The 22,280-nt window shown below is 45.8% G+C and overlaps 1 protein-coding gene across 1 annotated transcript; it reads right to left on the bottom strand.

The window, feature by feature from the left end:
• Nucleotides 1-8,144: 8,144 nt before the first annotated feature.
• Nucleotides 8,145-21,787, bottom strand: LOC131204256 (cAMP-dependent protein kinase inhibitor beta-like). The gene is made up of 3 exons (XM_058195305.1): nucleotides 21,520-21,787; nucleotides 10,568-10,719; nucleotides 8,145-8,759 (listed from the first exon to the last, which is right to left on the bottom strand). Exons 2-3 carry the CDS (start codon nucleotides 10,710-10,712, stop codon nucleotides 8,677-8,679), a joined length of 228 nt encoding a protein of 75 aa, XP_058051288.1. The 5' UTR covers nucleotides 10,713-10,719; nucleotides 21,520-21,787; the 3' UTR covers nucleotides 8,145-8,676.
• Between the last annotated feature and the right edge of the window lie 493 nt (nucleotides 21,788-22,280).

The raw sequence follows: 22,280 nt of genomic DNA on the forward strand, positions 1-22,280 counted from the left end.
TTTGGACTGAAACGCTTACTGGGCTCACGAAAAGGACACTGGTTCAAAATTTCTTGCTTTCTTGCTTCTACAATGAAGAAAAAAACCTCTATTACTTGGAGCTACTCCAGCTTTATGAAAATAGCATTCGAATAGAATTCTTTATTGGCCAAGTGTAGTTGGACACACAAGGAATTTGTCTTTGGTGCATATGTTCTCAGTGTATATAAAAAGACAAGATACATTCGTCAAGAATGATAAGGTATAACACTTAATGATAGTCATAGGGTACAAATAAGCAATCAAATCATACTAGGAACCAATCAATATAAATCATAAGGATAAAGCAAAAAGATACAGTCATAAGTGGGAGGAGATGGGTGATGGGACCGATGAGAAGATTAATAGTAATGCAGACTTAGTGAATAGTTTGACAATGTTGAGGGAATTATTTGTTTAGCAGAGTAATGGCATTCGGGGGAAAAACTGTCTTTGTGTCTAGTTGTTCTGGTGTGCAATACTCTATAGCATCGTTTTGAGGGTAGGAGTTGAAACAATTTATGTCCAGGATGCGAGGGGTCTGTAAATATTTCCACAGCCCTCTTTTTGACTCGTGCAGTCAAAAAATTCAGGGCACCCTCATTGCAAAAAAAGAGACTCCATAAAACCTTGATCCTACACAGCTAAGACTTGCACTCCAAAAGCAAGAATATAGTTTTAAATGCAAACCAGCATGCTGAGTCAGATGAATATGGGCCCCAAGAACAAAAACAGCAAAAAAAAAATATTTCTGCAGCTAGTTAGTGTGGAACAGTTAAAGGCCATTGCTGGGGAAGGAATTAGAAGAGGCCACCTGACTTCTCGTGCCATCTCTGGCCTGGAGCCCATCCTGGGAAAGCAGCCCAAGGAGAGGTCAGTGGTACAAAGTGACCTTCTTGGGAAAGACATGTGTGCCCTCGAATCTCTGCCGTCACAAATAGCCCAGCGATGTTGCAGGAAACATTGAGAGAAATATATCTGGAGGACACCACCTTGAGAAAGGTTTCTGTCATGGCTGGAGTGAGTTTGCAAGTCCAGTTTTTTTTTAATTTCCTCCCCACTGGCTCCTTAACTACTACTGCTTCTTCCAGCATAGTTACTTTTTAACACACTTCAACTGAACAAGCTGATTACACAATGTTGCTTCCCCGAACATTAATTTGAGCAGCAGCTAACATGGTAATTGGAGAGGTGGGGAGGGAAGACTCAAAAGGCCTTTGGGTCACAACACTTCATTGAAAAAGCCGGTTTGTGGTTTAATGTTCCTTGATGTCTGTTTAAATGTTAAGCCTCTGTAATGGGTTAATGAGCACACACGGGGCGATATCTTACATTCCACCTCACCTATTGCTCTTTAACAAACCATATGCTGTTTCCCAGGCAGGCACATTTACTAGCAAAGAGATTGCAGCTGTTATCTCTGCAGATTCATAGCCCGGGTTTCTAGACTTAAAGTCAAGCAAAAAAAAAAAAGATAATTTTTAGAATAGAATAACAGAATTGGAAGGGACCTTGGAGGTCTTCTAGTCCCCTATACCCATGATGGTGAACCTATGGTACACGTGCCACAAGTGGCATGCAGGGCCTTCTCTGTGGCCACACCAGCAATGCCCCAGCCCAGCTCCACCATGCATGTGTGCATGCCTCCCTCTGGCCAGCAGGTCTTCGGGTCACTGCTGCGCATTCACGGCGCAGGCGGGGGATGCAAATGTGCATGCGCGGGGGTTGCAGGTTGGTGCAGGAGGCTTTCCAGGCCCAAAATGGGGTGCATGTCCCGTTTTTGGATCTGGAAAACCTCCTGCACCAAACTGGAAGCCAAAATGGGGCAGGGGGACGTGTGCACATGCGGGGGGGCACATGTGTAGGGCGCTCACATCACATTTTGTGGGTTCTGGCATGCGTGCATGCATTTGCATGTGTGCGCACTCACTTTGGGCACTTGGCACCAAAAAGGTTAACCATCACTGCCCTGTACCATTTCAGACAAATGGTAGTCCAATCTCTTTTTAAAAACTTCCAGTGTTGGAACATTTACAACTTCTGGAGGCCAGTTGTTCCACAGATTAATTGTTCTGTCAGGAAATTTCTTCTTAGTTCTAAGTTGCTTCTCTCCTTGATTAGTTTCCACCCACTGCTTCTTATCCTGCCCTCAGGTGCTTTGGAGGATAGCTTGACTCCCTCTTCTTTGTGGCAGCCCCTGAGAGATTGGAACACTGCTATCATGTCTCCCCTAGTCCTTCTTTTCATTAAACTAATGACATACCCAATTCCAGCAACTGTTCTCTATATGTTTTAACCTCCAGTCCCCTAATCATGTTCGTTGCTCTTCTCTTCACTCTTTCTAGAGTCTCCACATCTTTTTTACATCATGGCAAACAAAACAAAAATTTTGTGTGCAAGCAACCCTCAGCAATACCGCGACTCTAAAGCAACCAAAGCTGGGTCACTCAAATTCCCCTCCCCCAAAATGGGATTATAGAAGCTTTGATTACAATTGTTATCCACTGGCCACTTCAGTAACAATAGCCCAGAAAGGTTAAGGTCACTTTACCATTTGTACTTAACTAGAGTGACCAGTTTTTTCCTGCTGCATCCCTGTGCCATGGCTTTCATCTTATCCCCAGTCCAGGAATTTGATACATTTAAGTCACTCAAGGTATCAGTCTAGAAACCAGGAAATTAGGAGTTCTGGTCCCATTTTAGGCATGACAGTCAGATGGGCGACTTCGGGCCAGATGCTTTTAGCCCACTCCTCCTCACAGGGTAGGTTGTCATGGGGTGGGGGGGGGAAATAAAAAGAGGAAGGAGTATTAGGTATATTTGCTGCCTTCTGTGATTCATAAAAATAATACAGGCAGGATATAAATAAATAAGTCACCCTTAGCTATATCCGTGTCACAGTAGCTCCTCCCACAGCGTAACTACCCTTATTCCAAGGGCAGCCACAAATGTAGGTCAAACTAATTTGGCTTGGTTACCTTTTACCTGAAAGAGAACTCGGGTGATTGTCTTGACTCAAAACAGTAGCTATGGAGACAGAATAAGCAACAAGAAATGTTATGCTGGTCAAATTTTCTGCTGGTTCAAGGATAAATAGAGCACTGAAGCTCAATGGTGGGGAAAAACCAGGGGTGAAATCCAGCAGGTTCTGCAGAACCAGTAGCGGAAATTTTGAGTAGTTCGGAGAACTGGCAAATGCCACCTCTGGCTGGCCCCAGAATGGGGTGGAATGGAGATTTTGCAATATCCTTCCCCCAGGAGTGGGGACGGAATGGGGATTTTGCAGTATCCTTCCCCTGCCATGCCGACCAAGCCACACCCACGCCGACCAAGCCACACTCACGCCGACCAAGCCACGGCCACAGAACAGGTAGTAAAAAAAAATGGATTTCACCACTGGGAAAAACCCCTAAGAGATTTGCTTAAAGAGGTTGGAAGGAGAGGAAAATGTGTGCTAGACATTTTGGCTTAATTTGTTGTGCAGTTACAGTCAGCAAATGAGCTCAGACTAGGCCATATTGACCTAATGTTCACATAATTATCCTTCATTATTAATTACAGTCTTGGCTTCGTATGTAGGGAAAACCTAGATTATGCAGCATGCAAAACATAGAACATGGTTTAGTGTGTGACCTGAACCCCGTCCCTTTTATCTAACGCAGGAGTGTCAAACTCAAGGCCTGGGGGCTGGATGCAGCCCAAGGGATACTTAGATCTGGCCCGTGGGGCCACACTGGAAAAAGCAAAGGACTGGCTTATGGCTGCCACTGAGAACCATTTTCACTGGCAGAGGATTGCAGGAGGCCATCATAGCCAAAAATGAAGCTCGTTTAGCGGGCAGAACACTTGGGCCACCATAGGCACCTCCGACATGAGTGATGTTGAACTGGCCACACACACCCTGTCTCCCCTCCCCCCCCCCGCCCAAGTCAAACACAACCCTGATGCGGCCCTCAATGTAATGGAGTTTGACATCCCTGATCTAATGGAATGAAATTTTATTAAACAGGATACAAGCATACGTTAACCAGAAATTATGGGAACTGGCAGTCCCACCCATATCTGAAAATCAACAATCTTTAAGCAATGGCAAAGTCAATATGAAATACAGTATCCAAAATAGTAAAAATCTAATTTGGCTTGATTTTTTTTCAAGAAAAGCAACCAAGGTTGTGAACTTTGTCAAAGTCATCGGAAAGTATTTGAGGAGCAGCACCATCTATTGGTTAGCCTGTGTTATCATATTTCTGTCCTCAGCTATTTGGAAGGGGATAAAAAACAAACACCTTAGATCAGTGATGGAGAATCTATGACATGCGTGTCAAAGGTGACATGCCACAATATTTTGAGTGCATGTCAGCATTCACCAACAACTTGCAGCAACTGTTCCTGAAAGCACATCCTGTTCTCGTATGTTTTCTTTCATTCATCATTCATTCATTCATTCATTCTCCCCATCTCGGTCAATGACTCTTTTTTCAGAGGCGGCCCAAAAATTGGTTGTTCTTTCTTGTGGCCTCCAGAAATCGTGCCGCCTGCAGAGCCTCCCAAAATCACGAGGAAATGGGGATGTACTTTGGGGTGATTTTCTGAGGCTGCAGTTGCCTGGAAGAGCATTCTCTGAAGCCACTTTAGGAACGAAGGCCTTGTCTACCCAGAGCCCACCTCAGGTAGACTATCAACAGAAGGAGGAACTGCCTGAAGCAGGGGTCTCCAACCTTGACAACTTTAAGACTTGTGGACTTCAACTCCCAGAATTCCTCAGCCAGCTTTGCTGGCTGAGGTATTCTGGGAGTTGAAGTCCATAAGTCTTAAAGTTGCCAAGGTTGGAGACCCCTGGCCTGAAGGGAAGTAGCACATGGCAAATCCTGGGGCATCCTGGGCCATGGGGGCAATCGCCCCATTTCCCAAAGCTCACACACTTGGGAAAATGGCAAGAGGTGGCCTCTTTGAATGGCAGCTGTGGCATTAGGGCTGAAGCTGAGGGCTAACTTTTATGTCAGGCCCACTACCACTATTCAAGGTGAGCTATTTGGGGAGGGGGAGGGGAAGAAGATAGAGAATGGTTTCCCTTTTTTTCAGGGCCACTATTAATTTTATTATATTTATTTGTATCCGGCCGTTATTATTTTTACTATAACTCAAGGCAGCGAACATATCTAACACAACTTCCTCCTCCTTTTTTCTGACGACAACCTGTGAGGTGGGTTGATCTGAGAGAGAGAGAGAGAGAGAGAGAGAGAGAGAGAGAGAGAGAGAGAGAGAGATTGGCCCAGAGTTATCCATCTGGCTTTTGTGGCAAAGGCAGGACTTGAACTCACGGTCCCTCATTTCCTATTTTGGGGCCTTCACCACTGGACTAAATTGGATCAATGACGCACCTGCAGAGTCCGGTAAGGCATTTTTCAAATGTTTTTGACATGCTCAGGCCAAAAGGCTGGCCATTGCTACACTAGGTTCTGCTTTTCCAACTTGACATCCCCAGCTGGGGGTTCCCGGAGGTTTTTTTCAAAATCCAATATATCTGAACAGGGGCAGATACATATTAGATAACATATTTTAAGACATCTCCCTCTAAGTTAAATATATATCCAAAAGGAAAAAAAATTGCTGTAGAAAAACCCTCAGGAAACACTTGCTGCAGAAAATTGCTCCGATTGAGCCAAGCAACGCTTCACCCTGAATTTGCAGGAAAAGGTGACAGTAACAGAGTTGGATGGGACCTTGGAGGTCATCTAGTCCAACCCCCTGCTGACGCAGGAGACCTATACGAGGGATTCGCACTGCCGAACTGCCGACCTTTCTGATCGACAAGCTCAGTGGATTTACTTCCAACAATGAAAAGATGAGCCCTGCAAAAAAAACCACACGAGATCTTGCCTTGTACAAAAGATTCATATTGGAACTGAGACAAGAAAAGCAAAGGATGGGTCTCAATGGTAGAAATTTAATAAGTTTTGCACAAACAGATTCTCACTAGACACAGTTTTTCACTCCAGAAAAATGGGCAAATGTGCATTTTCCCTCCTCCCCAAAATGTTACATTTGTATTTTTGAATACGTTTGACTTTTTCAGGATTTTTTCCCCCCCTCGTGTTTATTTTCTATGATGAACGGAACATATTAAATATATCCTGCCTTAATGTGATAATTATAAATGCCACTTTCTTTAGAGACAACAGCTATAAAATAAATTGGGACTATACAATCTCTGTGCTTCGTTTATCTTCAACTTCCGAAAATGTTTTGCACCCGCTCATCAGTTCCATTCTTAATGATTTTTTTTTTACCTATGAATATTCACACACAAATGATCAATATGATTTGAGGTTCTTCTGGGATAATTGCTTGCTTGCTTATGGGCCATCAAGTTGGTGTCAACTTTTAGCAACCACAGTTGGGACCAGAATTTCTGGTTGCCAAGCACCCAAATTTTGATCATAGAACCATGGATGCTGTAAGAGTTGTAAGTGCAAGGATTGGTTGTAACTTTAGAGATAGATTTTCTCCTTTATGATCTGTCCCCAACTGGCTTCTTCAGATCTTTCAATAGTACACCTATAATTTTTTGGAGAAGGGGTATCTGTAATTGATTTTTTTGGGAGAGTTACTGGATATTAAAGAACATTTTTAATCCTGTTTCTACATATTGGAGAGGAAGCCATTCAGTCACTTGGGACTAGAAATTTCAATAGGTAAAGGTAAAGTTTCCCCTTGCACATATGTGCTAGTTATTCCAGACTCTAGGGGGTGGTGCTCATCTCTGTTTCAAAGCTGAAGAGCCAGCGCTGTCCGAAGATGCCTCCGTGGTCCTGTAGCCAGCATGACTCAATGCCAAAGGTGCACGGAACACTGTTACCTTCCCACCAAAGGTGGTCCCTATTTTTCTACTTGCATTTTTTACGTGCTTTCAAACTGCTATGTTGGCAGAACCCGCGATAAGTAACGGAAGGTCACTCCTTTACACTGCACTAAGGATTTGAACCGCTGAACTGCCGATCTTTTGATCGACAAGCTCAGTGTCATAGCCATTGAGTCACTGCGTCCCATTGAAGCCTCAATAAATAAATATAAAAAATAAATAGCAAGGGGTTGGATTTCATTATGTGTCTCTTTTGACTGACTGATTTTTGATTCCTAGCGACCACATGGATAGCTTTCTTCCATGTTGGTCTATCCCTAACGGGGCCTTACAGGTCTTCCGATGGTGCCTGGTTTTTAGCAAAAGCTATTTTATCCACATGTGTCCTTCCTTACTGATTTCTAAAAAACAGAAACTCAGAACAGGACCACAAAAAGCCAGATGGAAGATCTTTCTTCTCCATCTATTAACCGAAAACTTTGTTCATCAAGAAGGACCACTTGGGACTCCACTTCAAGGCAAGGGTGAAATCTAGCAGGTTCTGGAGATCCGGTAGCGGAAATTTTGAGCATTTCGGAGAACCGGTAGCAGAAATGTTGAGTAGTTTGGAGAACCAGCAAATACCACTTCTGGCTGGCCCCCAGAGTGGGTTGGGAATGAAGATTTTGCAATATCCTTCCCCTGGAGTGGGGAGGGAATGGGAATTTTGCAGTATCCTTCCCCTGCCACACCCACCAAGCCACACCTCGCCCACCAAGCCACACCCACAGAACCGGTAGTAAAAAAATGTGGATTTCGCCACTGCTTCAAGGGCACTTCATCCAAAGCGTGAAAGTCAATCTTCTACTTCTAGTGAGAATTAAGGGACCTCTAAAATGACGCTAAATGGTTTGTCCAATCGTTATGTACTGACCTGAAAATCTCATAGGTAAGGACAACCACCTTTGGTAATAAGCAGCCATATTGATTTCTTGTAGGTGAGATGCTCTTCATCTTGTTCCACAAGCCAGGACACTTTCCAAAATAGGCAGATTACTTTGGAAAGAGCTTCCCCCTTGAGAGGAATTCAACCAGGGCAGAAGAGAAGGAGCTGACCTCTCACCTGAAACGGTGCCTCTAAAAATATTTTGTAGAGAGGACCGTAGACCTGGTGGTGAAACCAACACACAAATCTCCCCCCCACAAAAAAGGGAAGGCTTTGCTTCCAAACATCACAGCGACAGATGCGTACTGTGAAAATTGTTTAAACAGACATTGTTTTAAAAAAAAAAATAACAACACCTCATGGATCTTGGAATAACATTTTGGACCCACAAATATATGGCAGATGCACCGTTAAGGATGAAGTTCAGCGGAACAGCCTTTGTAGCTGGTTCCCATGCCAAGTTCTCGGTATCTCCAGATGAGCTTCAAGAAGGCCCCTGGCTGAAGCTCTGGGAACCTGCAGCTTTCAACCAAGACAATCCTGAACTAGATGATTCCAAAGCAACTTGACGGGACTTTCTGTTCATGGTTGCTCCCTGCACCAGAGCTGTGGAAACAAACTTAACTCTGTAGCAACCCCTTCCATTCTGTCTTGCAGTTCTTCAAGTGCCCTCTGAAGAAGGAGTCCCTAAAGGTCCCACTCAGGTCTTTATAAAATGTGCGGTGGCTTATTTTTTCCATCCTCCTGTGTCTCTCCTTCATACCACAGGATGTTAAGACAAGTTTCGCCAGGTAGCCCCAGCAAACTGCAGGCAAACTTCTTTGGATGTCAGGAAGCTCCTCCTTCTTCAGTTGACCTCCAGGAGGAAGGGTTAAGAGGTATCTTTCAACTCTGGGCTTTGGGGTGCTGGTGGAGGCACCTCTGTGGCTGGTGACTGCATTTCTTGTGATCTGTCTGGGGAAAGAAAAGCAGAGAAATATAAGGAAAGTATTTGTCAGTGGTGACTATGAGACAATCGCATGAGATCCACGTATTGTGCTAAGCCGTGTCTTGTTTAATTGTGATTTATTGACCAATAAATTGTGAAGTTGTGAAGTTCTCACAAAACACTCTGTGTTCTGTCCCCCTCGCCTCAGTCCGAGCGATGGCTTAATTAGCCGGCACTATCAGCTCTGGCAGCAAACTAGGGAGCGTCTGCCAAGTGTCTCTGTTATCTTCCTTGATGCCGATGAGTCAACAAACAGTACTTCAGCTCTAGTCAAGCAGTTGATTTGCCTGTTACGAAGAGACATAGCAGCTCTCGCTGCCTTTTATATTCTGTGGGGTGTGGCTCCATGACTCAGCACTTCCTAGGCCTGCCCCACCCCTGCTTCTGTTGTTCCCGCCTCTCCTGCCTACGAAACCTAGGGTCCAGCTAGGCCTGATTGCCATCGGCTGGGTCTGGAGGCGTGGCCTGGGGGTGGGGAAGAGTCAGGGGATGGAGGCCTCGTTATCTCCTCCACCTGGCCTGCCTCTGGCTCCTGGAGCTGAGCCAGGGAAGCAGGTGCTCCTGAGGTAAGTCCTGATGGCCCTTCCCCCTCACTTTCCAAGTCACTTTCTGGCAGGGGGCCCGGCTCGGTGGGCACAGACACAACACTCTGCCATGGAGCCCTTGGCCATAAACCTCAGCTTTGAGGTCCTAAATATAGGATGGGACAGGGCAGAGGTCTGCAAACTTGGCTCTTTTAAGACTTGTGGACTTCAACTCCCAGAGTTCTGGGAGAACTCTTAGAGAAGCCAACACTGTGTGGGCAGGGGTGGGATTCAAGTAATTTAACAACCGGTTCTCTACCATAATGATTTCTTCCAACAACCATTTCACCAAACTGCTCAGAAAGTTAACAACCGGTTCTCCCGAAGTGGTGCGAACTGGCTGAATCGCACCACTGCGTGTGGGTCTCTGCATTCTGCACTAGTTGTAATTTCTGGGTGGCTAGAAGGGGGGATCCCAGGGGTAAAATGCTCCTGGTTCAGACCAGATTGGCTGATCCAGTACCAATGGCAGGTGGTGGTTCGGAGAACCGGTAGCAAAAGTCCCTGCCCCCCCACCCATGCCCCCCATCGCCAGTTCACCCGCTTGTCCACTTGCTGCTTCTTTTAAAAAAGGCTTATAAAAGGTAAAAAAAGAGGCTCTGAAGATCCCAGCTGAGCTGCCTGATCGTCAAAGCCTCTTTTTTACTTTTAAAAGCATTTTTTAATAACCTATTGACTGAATAGGTTGTAAAAAAATGCTTTTAAAAGGTTAAAAAAAAGGCTCTGACAATCCCAGCTTAGCTGCCTGATCGTCAGAGCCTCTTTTTTTTTTTACTTTTAAAAGCATTTTTTAACAACCTATTTGGCTGAAAAAAATGCTTTTAAAAGTAAAAAAAACAATCGCACACCACAGCTGATCACCTCCCTGCGCACTGTTCTACTTACCCCATGCCTCCTTTTGGTGTGCACTGTGCATGCCCGTGTGCCCACCTCACATTTGGTGCATGGTGCACACTGCGCATGCGTGCAACCAGCGCACATGCGCAGCCAGCGAACCAGTAGTAAACCAATTCAGATTTCAGCGCTGGGGCATCCCTATGTAGAGCGCATTGCAATTATCCAAACAGGAAGTGATCAAGGCATGAATGGCCATAAGCAAACCCTCCCGATCCAGGACAAAGGACACAAAGAAAGAAGGAACTACTCCATTGGCAAAGAGCTCCAACCATACAAGAAATGAGGATGTCTACCTGAGGTGATAGACATTTCTGCCAGTTTCAGGGGCAAGTCGGTGGGGCTGACGCCAGCTGGTGAACCCAGGATATCCGGCAAGGCGTTTCTTCGGCCAGTGCGCCCTGATGATGCAAAATCCAGGACGGGCTCCACCTCAGTCATACTTCCCCTGAAATGACACCAGAAACGCTAGATTGGCCAACCATCTCAACTAAGGTAGGTGGAAATTTTTCCCCTTCAAACAAGCTTCCATTCAGCCAAATCCAGGGGTGAAATCCAGCAGGTTTTGACAGGTTCTGGCGAACTGGTAGCGGAAATTTTGAGTAGTTCGGAGAGTTGGCAAATACCACCTCTGGCTGGAACCAGAGTGGGGTGGGAATGGAGGTTTTGTAATATCCTTCCCCCAGGAGTGGGGAGGGAATGGGGATTTTGCCGTATCCTTCCCCTGCCATGCCCACCAAGCCACGCCCACCAAGCCATCTCATGCCCACCAAGCCACGCCCACAGAACAGGTAGTAAAAAAATTTGATTTTCACCATTGGCCAAATCATAACACATCCAGTATGTGCCCATTAGAGTTGGTCAGCTCTTGTTAAAGGTACAGTTTCTCCTAAATTAATTTGTAGTTTGTTCAGTGTTAGCTTAGCTTGTTTTATTAAGTCAGGCGATGTTAATTTAGTTCAAAAGCCAGGACAGCATAAAGCTTTTTTTCAGGGACATTTATTGGGAAAGGAATTTGATCAGATTGAATCAACATTCTGATATCAATTGATGATTTGGTTTATTTAATCAAATGACTTACGAAGAGAGTTGATATGAACTGAATTAATTTTATGAAATGAAGCTGGCTATTTTATTTGGATTGGACCCGGCTTCGGCATCCTAGTAGTAAAACTTGATAAGCAAACTATGACTTCTTATAATGGATGCTTATTTATTTATTTATTTATTTATTAAATTTTTATACCGCCCTTCTCCCGAAGGACTCAGGGCGGTGTACAGCCAAAAGATAAAAAACACAGAAATGTACAATTAAAACGACAATTTAAAACCGAGCATATTTAGAAAAAAATGGCCACATTTAAAAGTTTAAAATTTAAAATTATAAACCATATAATAATAAAACCCCAGTTAAAATTGCCTCTCCATGTTTCTCCTTGCCCTTAGTTCTGGGCAACCCTGGATTTTAATGAAAACAAGATCTTTCTATTCTGGAACCTATCCATCCATGATCTAACTGACCTCTTTCTTTTCTTCTAAGGGCAGCAACATCCCAAATAAAACTGAAAAAGTGTTGTGGTCCACCAGCAGCCCATGGAGCTGGCAGTAGAGTCAGACAGTGAGGAGGCTGGGGAAGACCATGAGCCAGTCCTGGACTATGGGGAAGGCCCGGATGAGGGCTCTGTGTCGGAGGCAGAGATGGGGTCAGGGCCATCTGGGAGTGATGCACGGACTTCAGAGCCTCCAGAAGCAGACAGCAGAGAGGCAGAGGAACAGGAGGAACCTGCTCCTAGTGCACACATGTGCAGAGCTGCCAGAAGGCAACAGCAGCTAAAGCAAAAAGGATGACTCTGAAATAAGGCCAGGAGATGATTGGCCCCTCCCATAAGGCTTAAAAGAACAGCAATGGTTTTTGGGCTCTTTATAGGAAAGCAATGTTGCTACAATTGTTTCTAGTCGGGGTCTCTTGTTTCTGAACTTCGTGGGATTCTTGCCAAGAAAAGCCTTTACCAGGGTGCCAAAGAGGACAAAGGTTTGTGATAAGGCCGAAGGACTTTTTCTGAAGGACTTTGTTTTGGACTTAATTTGGACTTAGCTGAGAATGAAGTAATTCTCAGCGGTTCTAATAAAATACATTTCTTTAGGACTGATTGTGTCTGGTAATAACTACTTGGGCCTAGGTCACAATGAAAACACCCAGTCTTCTGAACCCACTTGATGTGGTGAAAGTAGGAGTCAATAATACTTGGAGACCCAAGAGTTTCTCAACCTTTATGTAGATCAGGTTATCCAACCTAGAAAACTTTGAGGTCTGGCTTCAATTCCTAGAATTCTTAATAATGGCCATGCTGGTTGGGTGGGGGTTGAAATCCACACATCAGAGAGTGGGCCAGGTTGGGGGAACTTGGATCTAGATGATGAAGGCATAGATAGACCCAGAAAATGATACAGAATGGGAGCTTTTTGCGATACAGGTGTATTAACTATGTCCCTTGGTGTACGCACACATCTGTGTGGATGCATGCTGGGATCCTTATTTTTTTTTTGTCACAACATTATATACAGGAACATATATTGAAAGGAAACAATAGGACAGGAACGGTAGGCACTTTTGTGCACTTATGCACGTCCCTTTTAGTCCTCTTAAGAATGGGGTGAGGTCAATGGTAGACAGTTTTTGGGTAAAGCTTTTAGGAGTTGGAGAGGAGACCACAGAGTCAGGCAGTGTATTCCAAGCATTAACAACTCTGTTACTGAAGTCATATTTTCTGCAATCAAGATTGAAGTGGTTGACATTAAGTTTAAATCTATTGTTTGCTCTTGTATTGTTGCGATTGAAGCTGAAGAAGTCTTTAACAGGAAGGACATTGCAATAGATGATTCTGTGTGTTAAACACAGGAGTCAGCGGAGTTCTAAATTCTCTAATCCCAGGATTTTCAAATCTGGTGGAATAAGGTATTTTGTTGCTATTTCCAGACTAGATAATTGGTATAATAAGGTATTTTATTTTATTTTATTTTATTTTAATTTATTTTATTTTATTCTATTCTATTCTATTGCTATTCCCAGACTAGATAATTGGGGTAGTCAGCTGAAGGGAAAACCTTGAAGGATCACTCTTGACAGCTGCTGCCACCCACCACTTCAGAGAAGATCCTGCTCAGTTGCTCGTTCCTCAGACAGTCTTACAGATGCTCGCCCCCCGACACACCCATCCCTCTTCTCTAGGCACTTTACCATCTGCTTTGGACATGCTGTTAAAGCCCTGCTAGCAGCTGTAGTCTGCAAACACATGTTCTAAGGAAAGTTGCTCTTTTCCCCTCAGTGAAGGAAGTGTACCTGTAACATCTGCACGAAAAGTGACTGTGCCAGAGGAGGGCAAAGCCAATAGATTAATGACCACTGGTGACTTTGACTTTTCTGAGATTTTTCCAATCCATGTCAAAAGTTAATATTCACTTTCCCAATATATAGTTATTTTTAAGAAATCTTTTTTTAAAAAAATCAAAACTATTTGAGATCCCGGCCAAAGTTCACATCAGCATTTTTGGTTTACCCAGGTACCTCTGAAGCAGGGGTGAAATCCAGCAGCTTCTGACAGGTTCTGGAGAACCGGTAGCGGAAATTTTGAGCAGTTCGGAGAACCAGCAAATACCACCTCTGGCTGACCACAGAGTAGGGTGGGAATGGAGATTTTGCAATATCCTTCTCCCAGGAGTGGGGAGGGAATGGGGATCCTTCCCTTGCCACGCCCACCAAGCCAAGCCATGCCCACCAAGCCACACCCACAGAACTGGTAGTAAAAAAAATTGGATTTCACCACTGCTCTGAAGTTCTCATGTTTGAACAGGGCCTGCTTCTGCTGGAGTTTCTTTCGGATCCTTGCACTTATAGAAGTTACCAGTTAAGAAAATGCTCCTGACTTCATCCAACCTTCTGAGCACTGTGGGAAATAGAAGTGAATGTTTGTAACTCGGGATTGAATACATCTTGAACGCTGTATCCAATTTTGGTCACCACACTGTAAAAAAGATGTTGAAACTCTAGAAAAAGTGCAGAGGAGAGCAACCAGGATGATTAGGGGACTGGAGACTAAAACATATGAAGAACGGTTGCAGGAACTGGGCATGTCTAATCTAGTGAAGAGAAGTCCCAGGGGAGATATGATAGCAGTCTTCCAATATCTGAGGGGCTGCCACAGAGAGGAAGGGGTCAAACTATTTTCCAAAGCACCTGAAGGTCAGACAAAGAATAATGGATGGAAACTGACCAAGGAGAGATTCAACCTAGAAATGAGGAGGAACTTTCTGACAGTGAGAACAATAAACCAATGGAACAGCTTTGCCTTTGAAGTTGTGGGAGCTTCATCACTTGAGACTTTCAAGAAAAGATTGGACTGCGATATGTCAGAAATGGTGTAGGGTCTCCTGCTTGTAGGTGGGTTGGACTAGATGATCTATAAAGTCCCTTCTGTTGTGACCTAGGCTTACTGAGTCATTACAAGACGCAATTAGTCCCAAATAAACCTATTTTATTGTAACAGCTGAAAATTGCATTCATTCTCAGCTGAGTCCCAATTAGTTGCAAAACAAGTCCTTCGGAAGAAGTCGTTTGGGATAATTACCAACCGTTATCTTCTTTGACACCCTGCCAAAGGCCTTACTTGGCAAGGCCCCACAAAGTTCAGAAACAAACAAGAGACATCAACTGGAAACAGAGTTAGCAACGTTGCTTTCCTGCAAAAAGGCCCAAGTGCCTTTGTTTCTCTTTTAAGCCTTATGGGAGGGGCCAATCATCTCCTGGCCTTACTCCAGAGTCGTCCCTTTTGCTTTAGCTGCTCTTGCCTTCTGGCAGCTCTGCGCATGCATGCACTGGGAACAGGCTCCTATTCCTCTGCCTCTCTGCTGTCCGACTCTGGGGGCTCCAGAGTCCGCACATCACTCCCAGATGGCCCTGGCACCATCTCTGCCTCTGATGCAGAGCCCTTGTCCGGGCCTTCCCCAGACTCCAGGACTGGCCCATGTTCCTCCCCAATCTCCTCACTGTCTGACTCTGCTGCCAGTTCCGCAGGCTGCTGGCGGACCACAACACTTTCCAGCTGTGTTCATCTGTTAAAGTAATGAAGGTGAGATGACGTTCTTGGTGGTCTCTGAGCTTGGGTTGTTTGCTTGCAGATGTTCCATGGCCCAAACCAGGTAACATCAGCAGCGCAAGGTGATGGTGTTACCTAGTTGGGCAATGAAATGTCTGCAGAAGGTATAATCAAGCTCAGAAGGCATCAAGTTTTCACAAGTTTCCCGATTCAGTCAGCTGCAGCCGCGGCTGACTGTTGGAGGCGAGTTATTGGCCCCAAAGGATAGGGTGCGCAACTTAGGTGTCCTCCTGGATGATCGGCTGTCGTTTGAAGATCATTTGACGGCCGTCTCCAGGGGGGCCTTCCACCAGGTTCGCCTGGTTCGGCAGTTGCGCCCCTTCCTTGATCGGGATGCCTTGTGCACAGTCACTCACGTGCTCGTTACCTCTCGCTTGGATTATTGTAATGCTCTCTACATGGGGCTCCCCTTGAAGTGCACTCGGAGGCTTCAGTTAGTCCAGAATGCAGCTGCGCAGGTGATAGAGGGAGCTCCGCGTAGCTCCCATATAACACCGCTCCTGCGCAGACTGCACTGGCTGCCTGTGGCCTTTCGAGTGCACTTTAAAGTGCTGGTTACGACCTTTAAAGCGCTCCATGGCTTAGGGCCTGGGTACTTACGGGACCGCCTGCTGTTACCACATGCCTCCCACTGACCTGTACGCTCTCACAGAGAGGGACTTCTCAGGGTGCCGTCCGCCAAGCAGTGTCGGCTGGCGGCCCCCAGGGGAAGGTCCTTCTCTGTGGGGGCTCCCACACTCTGGAACGAACTTCCCCCGGGTTTACGCCAAATACCTGACCTTCGGACATTCCGTCGCGAACTGAAGACACATCTTTTTATTCGCGCGGGGCTGTCTTAAATTGAATTTTATCAAATTTTTAAAATTCTTATTAACTAATTTTAAATGGGGTTTTTAGCTCACTGTATATTTTAATTTTCAGGCCAATTTTAAAATAAGTTTTTTAATTGCATTTTAAATTATATATTGCACTGTTTGTTTTATTTTTGCCTGTACACCGCCCTGAGTCCTTCGGGAGAAGGGCGGTATAGAAATCAAATAAATAAATAAATAAATAAATAAAATAAACTATAGGAAATATAAGATGGACTTGCTTATTCTCTTCATGAATGCAGTCTACATGTTGTTCTTCTTCCCTTAATTTTGGCCCAGGAAGTAATTGTGGCAGTAAAGAGAAATAGATACCATCACCCATTTGATTGCCAGTTGACTGGGGAAAGTGGAAAGAATAAATGACAATCAATACCTACTTCTAGGTTACATCTGGCGGAAGAATATGGTCAGGTTTTCCCCTCTCTTCCAGGCCATAGGGCAGTGATGGCTAACCTTTTTGCTGTCGCGTGCCAAAAACTGGGGTCACGCGGGGGTGGTGGTCACATGTGCAAGTAGCCACACCCATAATGTAATATGCCCTGCCCCCCAGGCATACACGTGTGACTCCCCCGTGCTCCGCCTGCTTTTGGCATGTGATGTCTTGGTGGGCCCGGTAGGGCCGCTTTTTGCCCTCCCCAGGCTCCAGAAGCTTTTTTGGGGTGGGTGGGACCGGAAGTCAGAAAATGGGCTGTTTCCGGCCTCCAGAGGGCCTCCGGGGAGGTGGGGAAGGCCATTTTCACCCTCCCCAAGTTCCTAGAAAGCCTCTGGAGCCTGGGGAGAGCAAAAAATGGGCCTTCCCCTCCCCCCCACACACGGAGGCCCTCCAGAGACCGGAAACAGCCCAGAAGGTGCAAAAATCAGCTGGCCAAAGGGCACATGCACACCTGAGCTGAGCTGAGCGCTCGCGAGCTGAGCGCTTGCACACACCTGAGCGCTCGCGTGCCCACTGATATGGCTCCGTGTGCCCACCTGTGGCACGCGTGCCATAGGTTCACCATCACGGCCATAGGATTTTCTCCCCATACTTCAGATCAGCCTTATTGGCTTTTTCTGAACTTACTCTGATTTCTCTACATCCTTTACAGTGAGTGAGCAAGACAGCTGAGACGAAGATGTATTGATGGATCTTTCACATGACGTGGTGTCGATGGAAAGAACTCACACTTTGGGTGAAGTGTTGTTGAAATGTTGACTAATCACAAGCCCTATATGCCTTCTTCACTTCAAACAGCAAGAAACACGATATATAGACCAAACATCAGGGAAGGGATTCCCAGGACATAAGTAGAGAATAAACGGCTGGCATCACATTTTATACTAAGCCATAACGTTTGCTTTTAACCTTGTTTTGCTGAAAAAAAAAGGGACTTGATTTACATGTACTACTAAAGCCTGAAAGCCTGTTTGGCGTAGCGGTTGAGACACCAAACTAGGAGACCATGAGTTCTAGTTCCACCTTAGATATGAAAGCCAGTTGGATTGACCTTGAGCCAGTTGCTTTCTCTCAGCCCTAAGAAGGAGGCAACGGCAAATTATTTCTGAAAAATCTTGCCAAGAAAACGGCATGGACTAGTCCAGACAGTCACCGGGAGTTAAAAACTCCCCCTCCCTGCCCCCACCCTCAAACTCCTAAAACAGGGGTGTCAAACTCAAGTTCATTGAGGGCCACATCAAGGTTGTGTTTGACCTCAGGGGGGGGAGGGCGGGGGGAGGCGTGGCCAGCTCCCTGTCACTCATGGAGCTGGCCAACAGGTGTCGGGGACACCTGTTGCAACCCTAGCGCTCTGCCAGCAAAAACGGGCTGCCAAGGTCCATTTTTACTGGCAGAGGTACCGTAGGCCAATCCTTTGCTGTTCCCAGAGTGGCCCTGCAGGCCAGATCTAAACCACCCATGGGCCAGATCCAGCCCCCGGGTCCTGAGTTTGACACCCCTGCCCTAAAATATAATCTATGGTCCCAAGCCACTATAGCTGGCTTAACCCAACCAGCTAAGCCAAAGATAAAAGAAAATCCAGAGTCACATAAGGCTTCGTGCAATCTGTCAACTCAATCACTCTTTTGTGGGTTTTCCTTCTTGAAAGATTACGGGCCAGGTGTTATACCAGATGCTGTAGCCACCTCATTTCTTACCTCAGCAGGGAGCTGAGCCAAGTAGCTTTTGCATTAACAAGTTCTTTCAGAGCCCTGTTCAATGTGCCAATGAAACTGTGCATCCTTTGTCAGCAAGATGAGTGAGAAATCACCTTTTTCCATACAGGAAAAAGTGTCTTCAAATTGAGCTTGACTCTTGTCGATTTTTAACAGGGACACGGTGGCTCAGTAAGACACTGAGCTCGTCGATCAAAAGGTCGGCAGTTCAGCGGTTCGAATCCCTAGTGAAGTGTAACGGGGTGAGCTCCCGTTACTTGTCCCAGCTTCTGCCAACCTAGCAGTTCGAAAGCATGTAAAAAATGCAAGTAGAAAAAAAGGGACCACCTTTGGTGGGAAGGTAGCAGTGTTCCGTGTGCCTTTGGTGTTTAGTCATGCCAGCCACATGACCACGGAGACATCTTCGGACAGTGCTGACTCTTCAGCTTTGAAATGGAGATGAGCACCGCCCCCTAGAGTCAGGAACGACTAGCACATATGTTTGAGGGGAACCTTTACCTTTACCTTACATTGTTGATTTACTTGGGTACATTGTGCTTTCTTAGCAATATTACAAAAGTGGTTTGTCACTCTCTTCTCTCAGGATATTCTCCTCCCCACCCGAACTTTCTAATCTAATCTATAATTGAGGGATTTCCTAGTGGTCTCTTCTTCAAATACTTCCCCAGACAAATATTAACCAGATCCAATCCATTTCGTTTTCTAAAAAAGCCAAAGGTACTGCTACCTTCCTGTGCTGTATAGGCCCTTTTAGCCAAAGCTGGTAGAGGAACAGACAGATCATACCCCTTTCTATGTCAGTCAGCACCCTGGTTGTGGACCTCAGTCCTGGAAGAAAATTACCTTGGAAGGTGTAATTTTAGCTCATTTTGGTTTAAGAGGGCTGCAAACATTGCTTGTGTTTTCCTACTGTGCCAGCAATCAAAATTGGATTGGGAATGCTGTTTCCATCTTTCTCTTTTGAATTTGACTTTTCTGATAAGGATAACAAAATAAAAAAAAGGGGGGGGGAGAAGAAGTGACGGAAATGCAAAAGGGCACAATGGGAAACGCGACATCATCTGGCACGCTTGTAAACTTCTGTGAACAAAGCAGGATATTTCATTTTTATTAGCTATTGTTTGAGTCTGCTGTCTGAACCAGCCCTGAACTGACTGATTTTAAAGTTGCATATTGATATAAGGTTCTGGGGTGGGGGTGGGGACAGCAAAATGCTTACAGTTCATGCAAACAGACTTTTTTAAAAAAAATCATATCCTGCCTGCATATTAAAAACTAATCTGCCAGAGATGAAACCTATTACCTACAGTATGACCCAGGCGGTACCTTCATATATTGGGATTATGTAATTCAGGTGGCAGGCTTTAATACCAAGAAGTTTAAGAGCGGAAGAACGAGCAAATCCCTTTGCAGAAGCTGAGACTTGGCTATGTCAGCACCATTCTAAGGATTGCAACTGAAGCTTCCCTCCAGATCCAGAGCAGAAAAGCTGGAAGATGAGAGGAAGAAATTGGAAGCGCTTAAATAGGGCACGAGTGGGTGGAAGATGGATTTCTGGCATCCACATTTATAGTAGGAAAGGAGCTGGCTGTCGGATCATTTGAGCCCTCTTAAGAGGCTGGTAAGGGACACAGTGGCTCAGGGGCTAGGACGTTGAGCTTGTCGATCAAAAGGTCGGCAGCTCAGCGGTTCGAATCCCTAGTGCTGCCGTGTAACGGGGTGAGCTCCCGTTACTTGTCCCAGCTTCTGCCAGCCTAGCAGTTTCGAAAGCACGTAAAAATGCAAGTAGAAAAAATAGGGACCACCTGTGGTGGGAAGGTAACAGTGTTCCGTGCGCCTTTGGCGTTGAGTCATGCCGGCCACATGATCACGGAAATGTCTTCGGACAGCGCTGGCTCTTCGGCTTTAAAACAGAGATGAGCACTGCCCCCTAGAGTCGGCAATGACTAGCACGTATGTGCAAGGGGAACCTTTACCTTTACCTTTAAGAGGCTGGTTGTTGGTAAAAAAGAACAAGAGACGGTGGTTGAGATCACACAACAGGCTAAGCCAAGAATGCACGAGCTTACTCCAAAGTGTAAATTCACCCTGCATGGTGTATGCATGTGAAACAATTGGGATTTAAAGGAGAAGTGGGTTTTTTTGGGTTTTTTTGTGGGTTGGCTGCATTACCGGGTTTTTTTTTTTTACATATTGTCACACAAAATATCCTGGACTTAATATAATCCAATTCTGCTACCTGCCTAATTTTTGGTACTGGCACAACGGTCTCTCTCTTTCTCAATATGCCCTGACCTCCCAACCTTTGGTTAACTTCAAGCACCCACATGCATAAAAGCCCATCGAAGTGAAGCCGTAGCACCTGCAGGCAGGGGGCACGTTTTCCACATCAACCCATCCAAGGTACCTGCAATGGTCAGCCAAGCATATCTCAGCCTTGCTTAAGGTGATGCTCTTAATCCATCCTCATGGTGCTAGAAAGGGTTAGCCTTTAAGGGTAAGGAGGGGTGGGGAGGGTGTTACAAGAACCCTTCTGTAACAGCAACAGATGAGCATTGCTAATCCTGGACTCCCCACCGCACCCAAACCCTCCAACCCCACCTTCTCATCCTCGAGTAGAGGTTTCAAGGCTCTGCAGCCCTTCCCTGCTTCCCGTTGGGAATTGCAACAGGCTTGCAAGGAATCTTAGCAAGAATGGTCATTAAACCTCCTGATAATGCACCCAGAGATGGAAACAGCTGGGTGGGTCAAATGCTGCGTCCGCGGAAAGTTTCATCACCTTGGGCTTACACACACCCATGCTCTTCCAGAGGAGCCTTCCCTATTCTTCCCCACTTTGCCTCATCATCTCCTTTTGTTCTTCAAACCTTAAGGAAGCTGGGATACTAACCAAGGGGCTCATCAACAGATCGGTTCCTCCGTGCATCCAGCCAACCAGATGAATAATGTCGATGGTTACCTGTAACCTACCCTGCTGCCCTAGTCCTCCCTCCCTCCCTCCCTCCCCCCCTCTTGAAAGTGCAACCCCACCTCCTTCTACTCCAGCCAAAGGAGCAAGCAAGCTGACATACTTACCAAGGGAGCTGTGGAAAAATGGAAGGGCTGATCTCCAAGGGGGACTGTCAGGCAAGGTCGGGGAGCAGAATAAAAAAATAAAAAAAACACCAACGGATCAATCATGGAATCTGCCTCGAAGCATGTTGCAACCGCTGTTCCTAATCCGTCTCCATGGTCTCCTGGAGCATCCCTCTTCCTCAATTTGCAAGCTGCTTTTGGGTATCAGCAGACTGTGAGTTGCTTGCCTGGAACGCCTGCCGGATCTACCAATTGCTTCCAAGGGGGTGCAGGAGGTAGGCTCGCCTACATTCGGCGGCTCTCCTTGGCCAGGTAAGCTGGCGTAGCCCCCCCTCTGCCTTTCTCCGTCTCTCCTAATTCAGAGGAAGAAAGCTTGAATTCCTTGTTTCCCATCAGCCTTGCATAAATCTCCCCCTTTTCTCCTCTCTCGGCTTCCTCCTGCCCCGCCTCTCAGTTGGCACAACTCTGGGAGTCTGCCTCTGCTACACATGGTTGTTTTCAGCTGCTGGGGAAGGGTTTATTTTTTTTTCCTGATAGATTCGCCTCCCTGCCGAGCAAGACTGTGTTTGGTTCGCTTCTCTCCCCAGCATTCCCACGCTCTGCTCCCCCCCCCACAATTGTCATGTCTGAGCAACAGGTTATCTATTTTTTTTTTTTTTAAATGCACATCCCTGTTCTTTTCACACAGGCGCCCCACCGCAGCAGCTGTAGGATGGCCCCATGGCCACTCCAAAATTGCTCTAGGGTGGAGCAGAAACGAA

This window comes from Ahaetulla prasina, chromosome 10, assembly GCF_028640845.1.
Source record: "Ahaetulla prasina isolate Xishuangbanna chromosome 10, ASM2864084v1, whole genome shotgun sequence".
NCBI lineage: Eukaryota > Metazoa > Chordata > Lepidosauria > Squamata > Colubridae > Ahaetulla > Ahaetulla prasina.

What these genes read in the sequence shown, in the direction of transcription:
- LOC131204256 (XM_058195305.1), bottom strand. Translation starts at nt 10,712, where the DNA reads ATGACTGAGGTGGAGCCCGTCCTGGATTTTGCATCATCAGGGCGCACT. An exon ending in AGAAATGTCTATCACCTCAG is followed by an intron (nt 8,760 to 10,567) that starts GTAGACATCCTC and finishes TTCTTTCCCCAG; the next exon opens with ACAGATCACAAGAAATGCAG.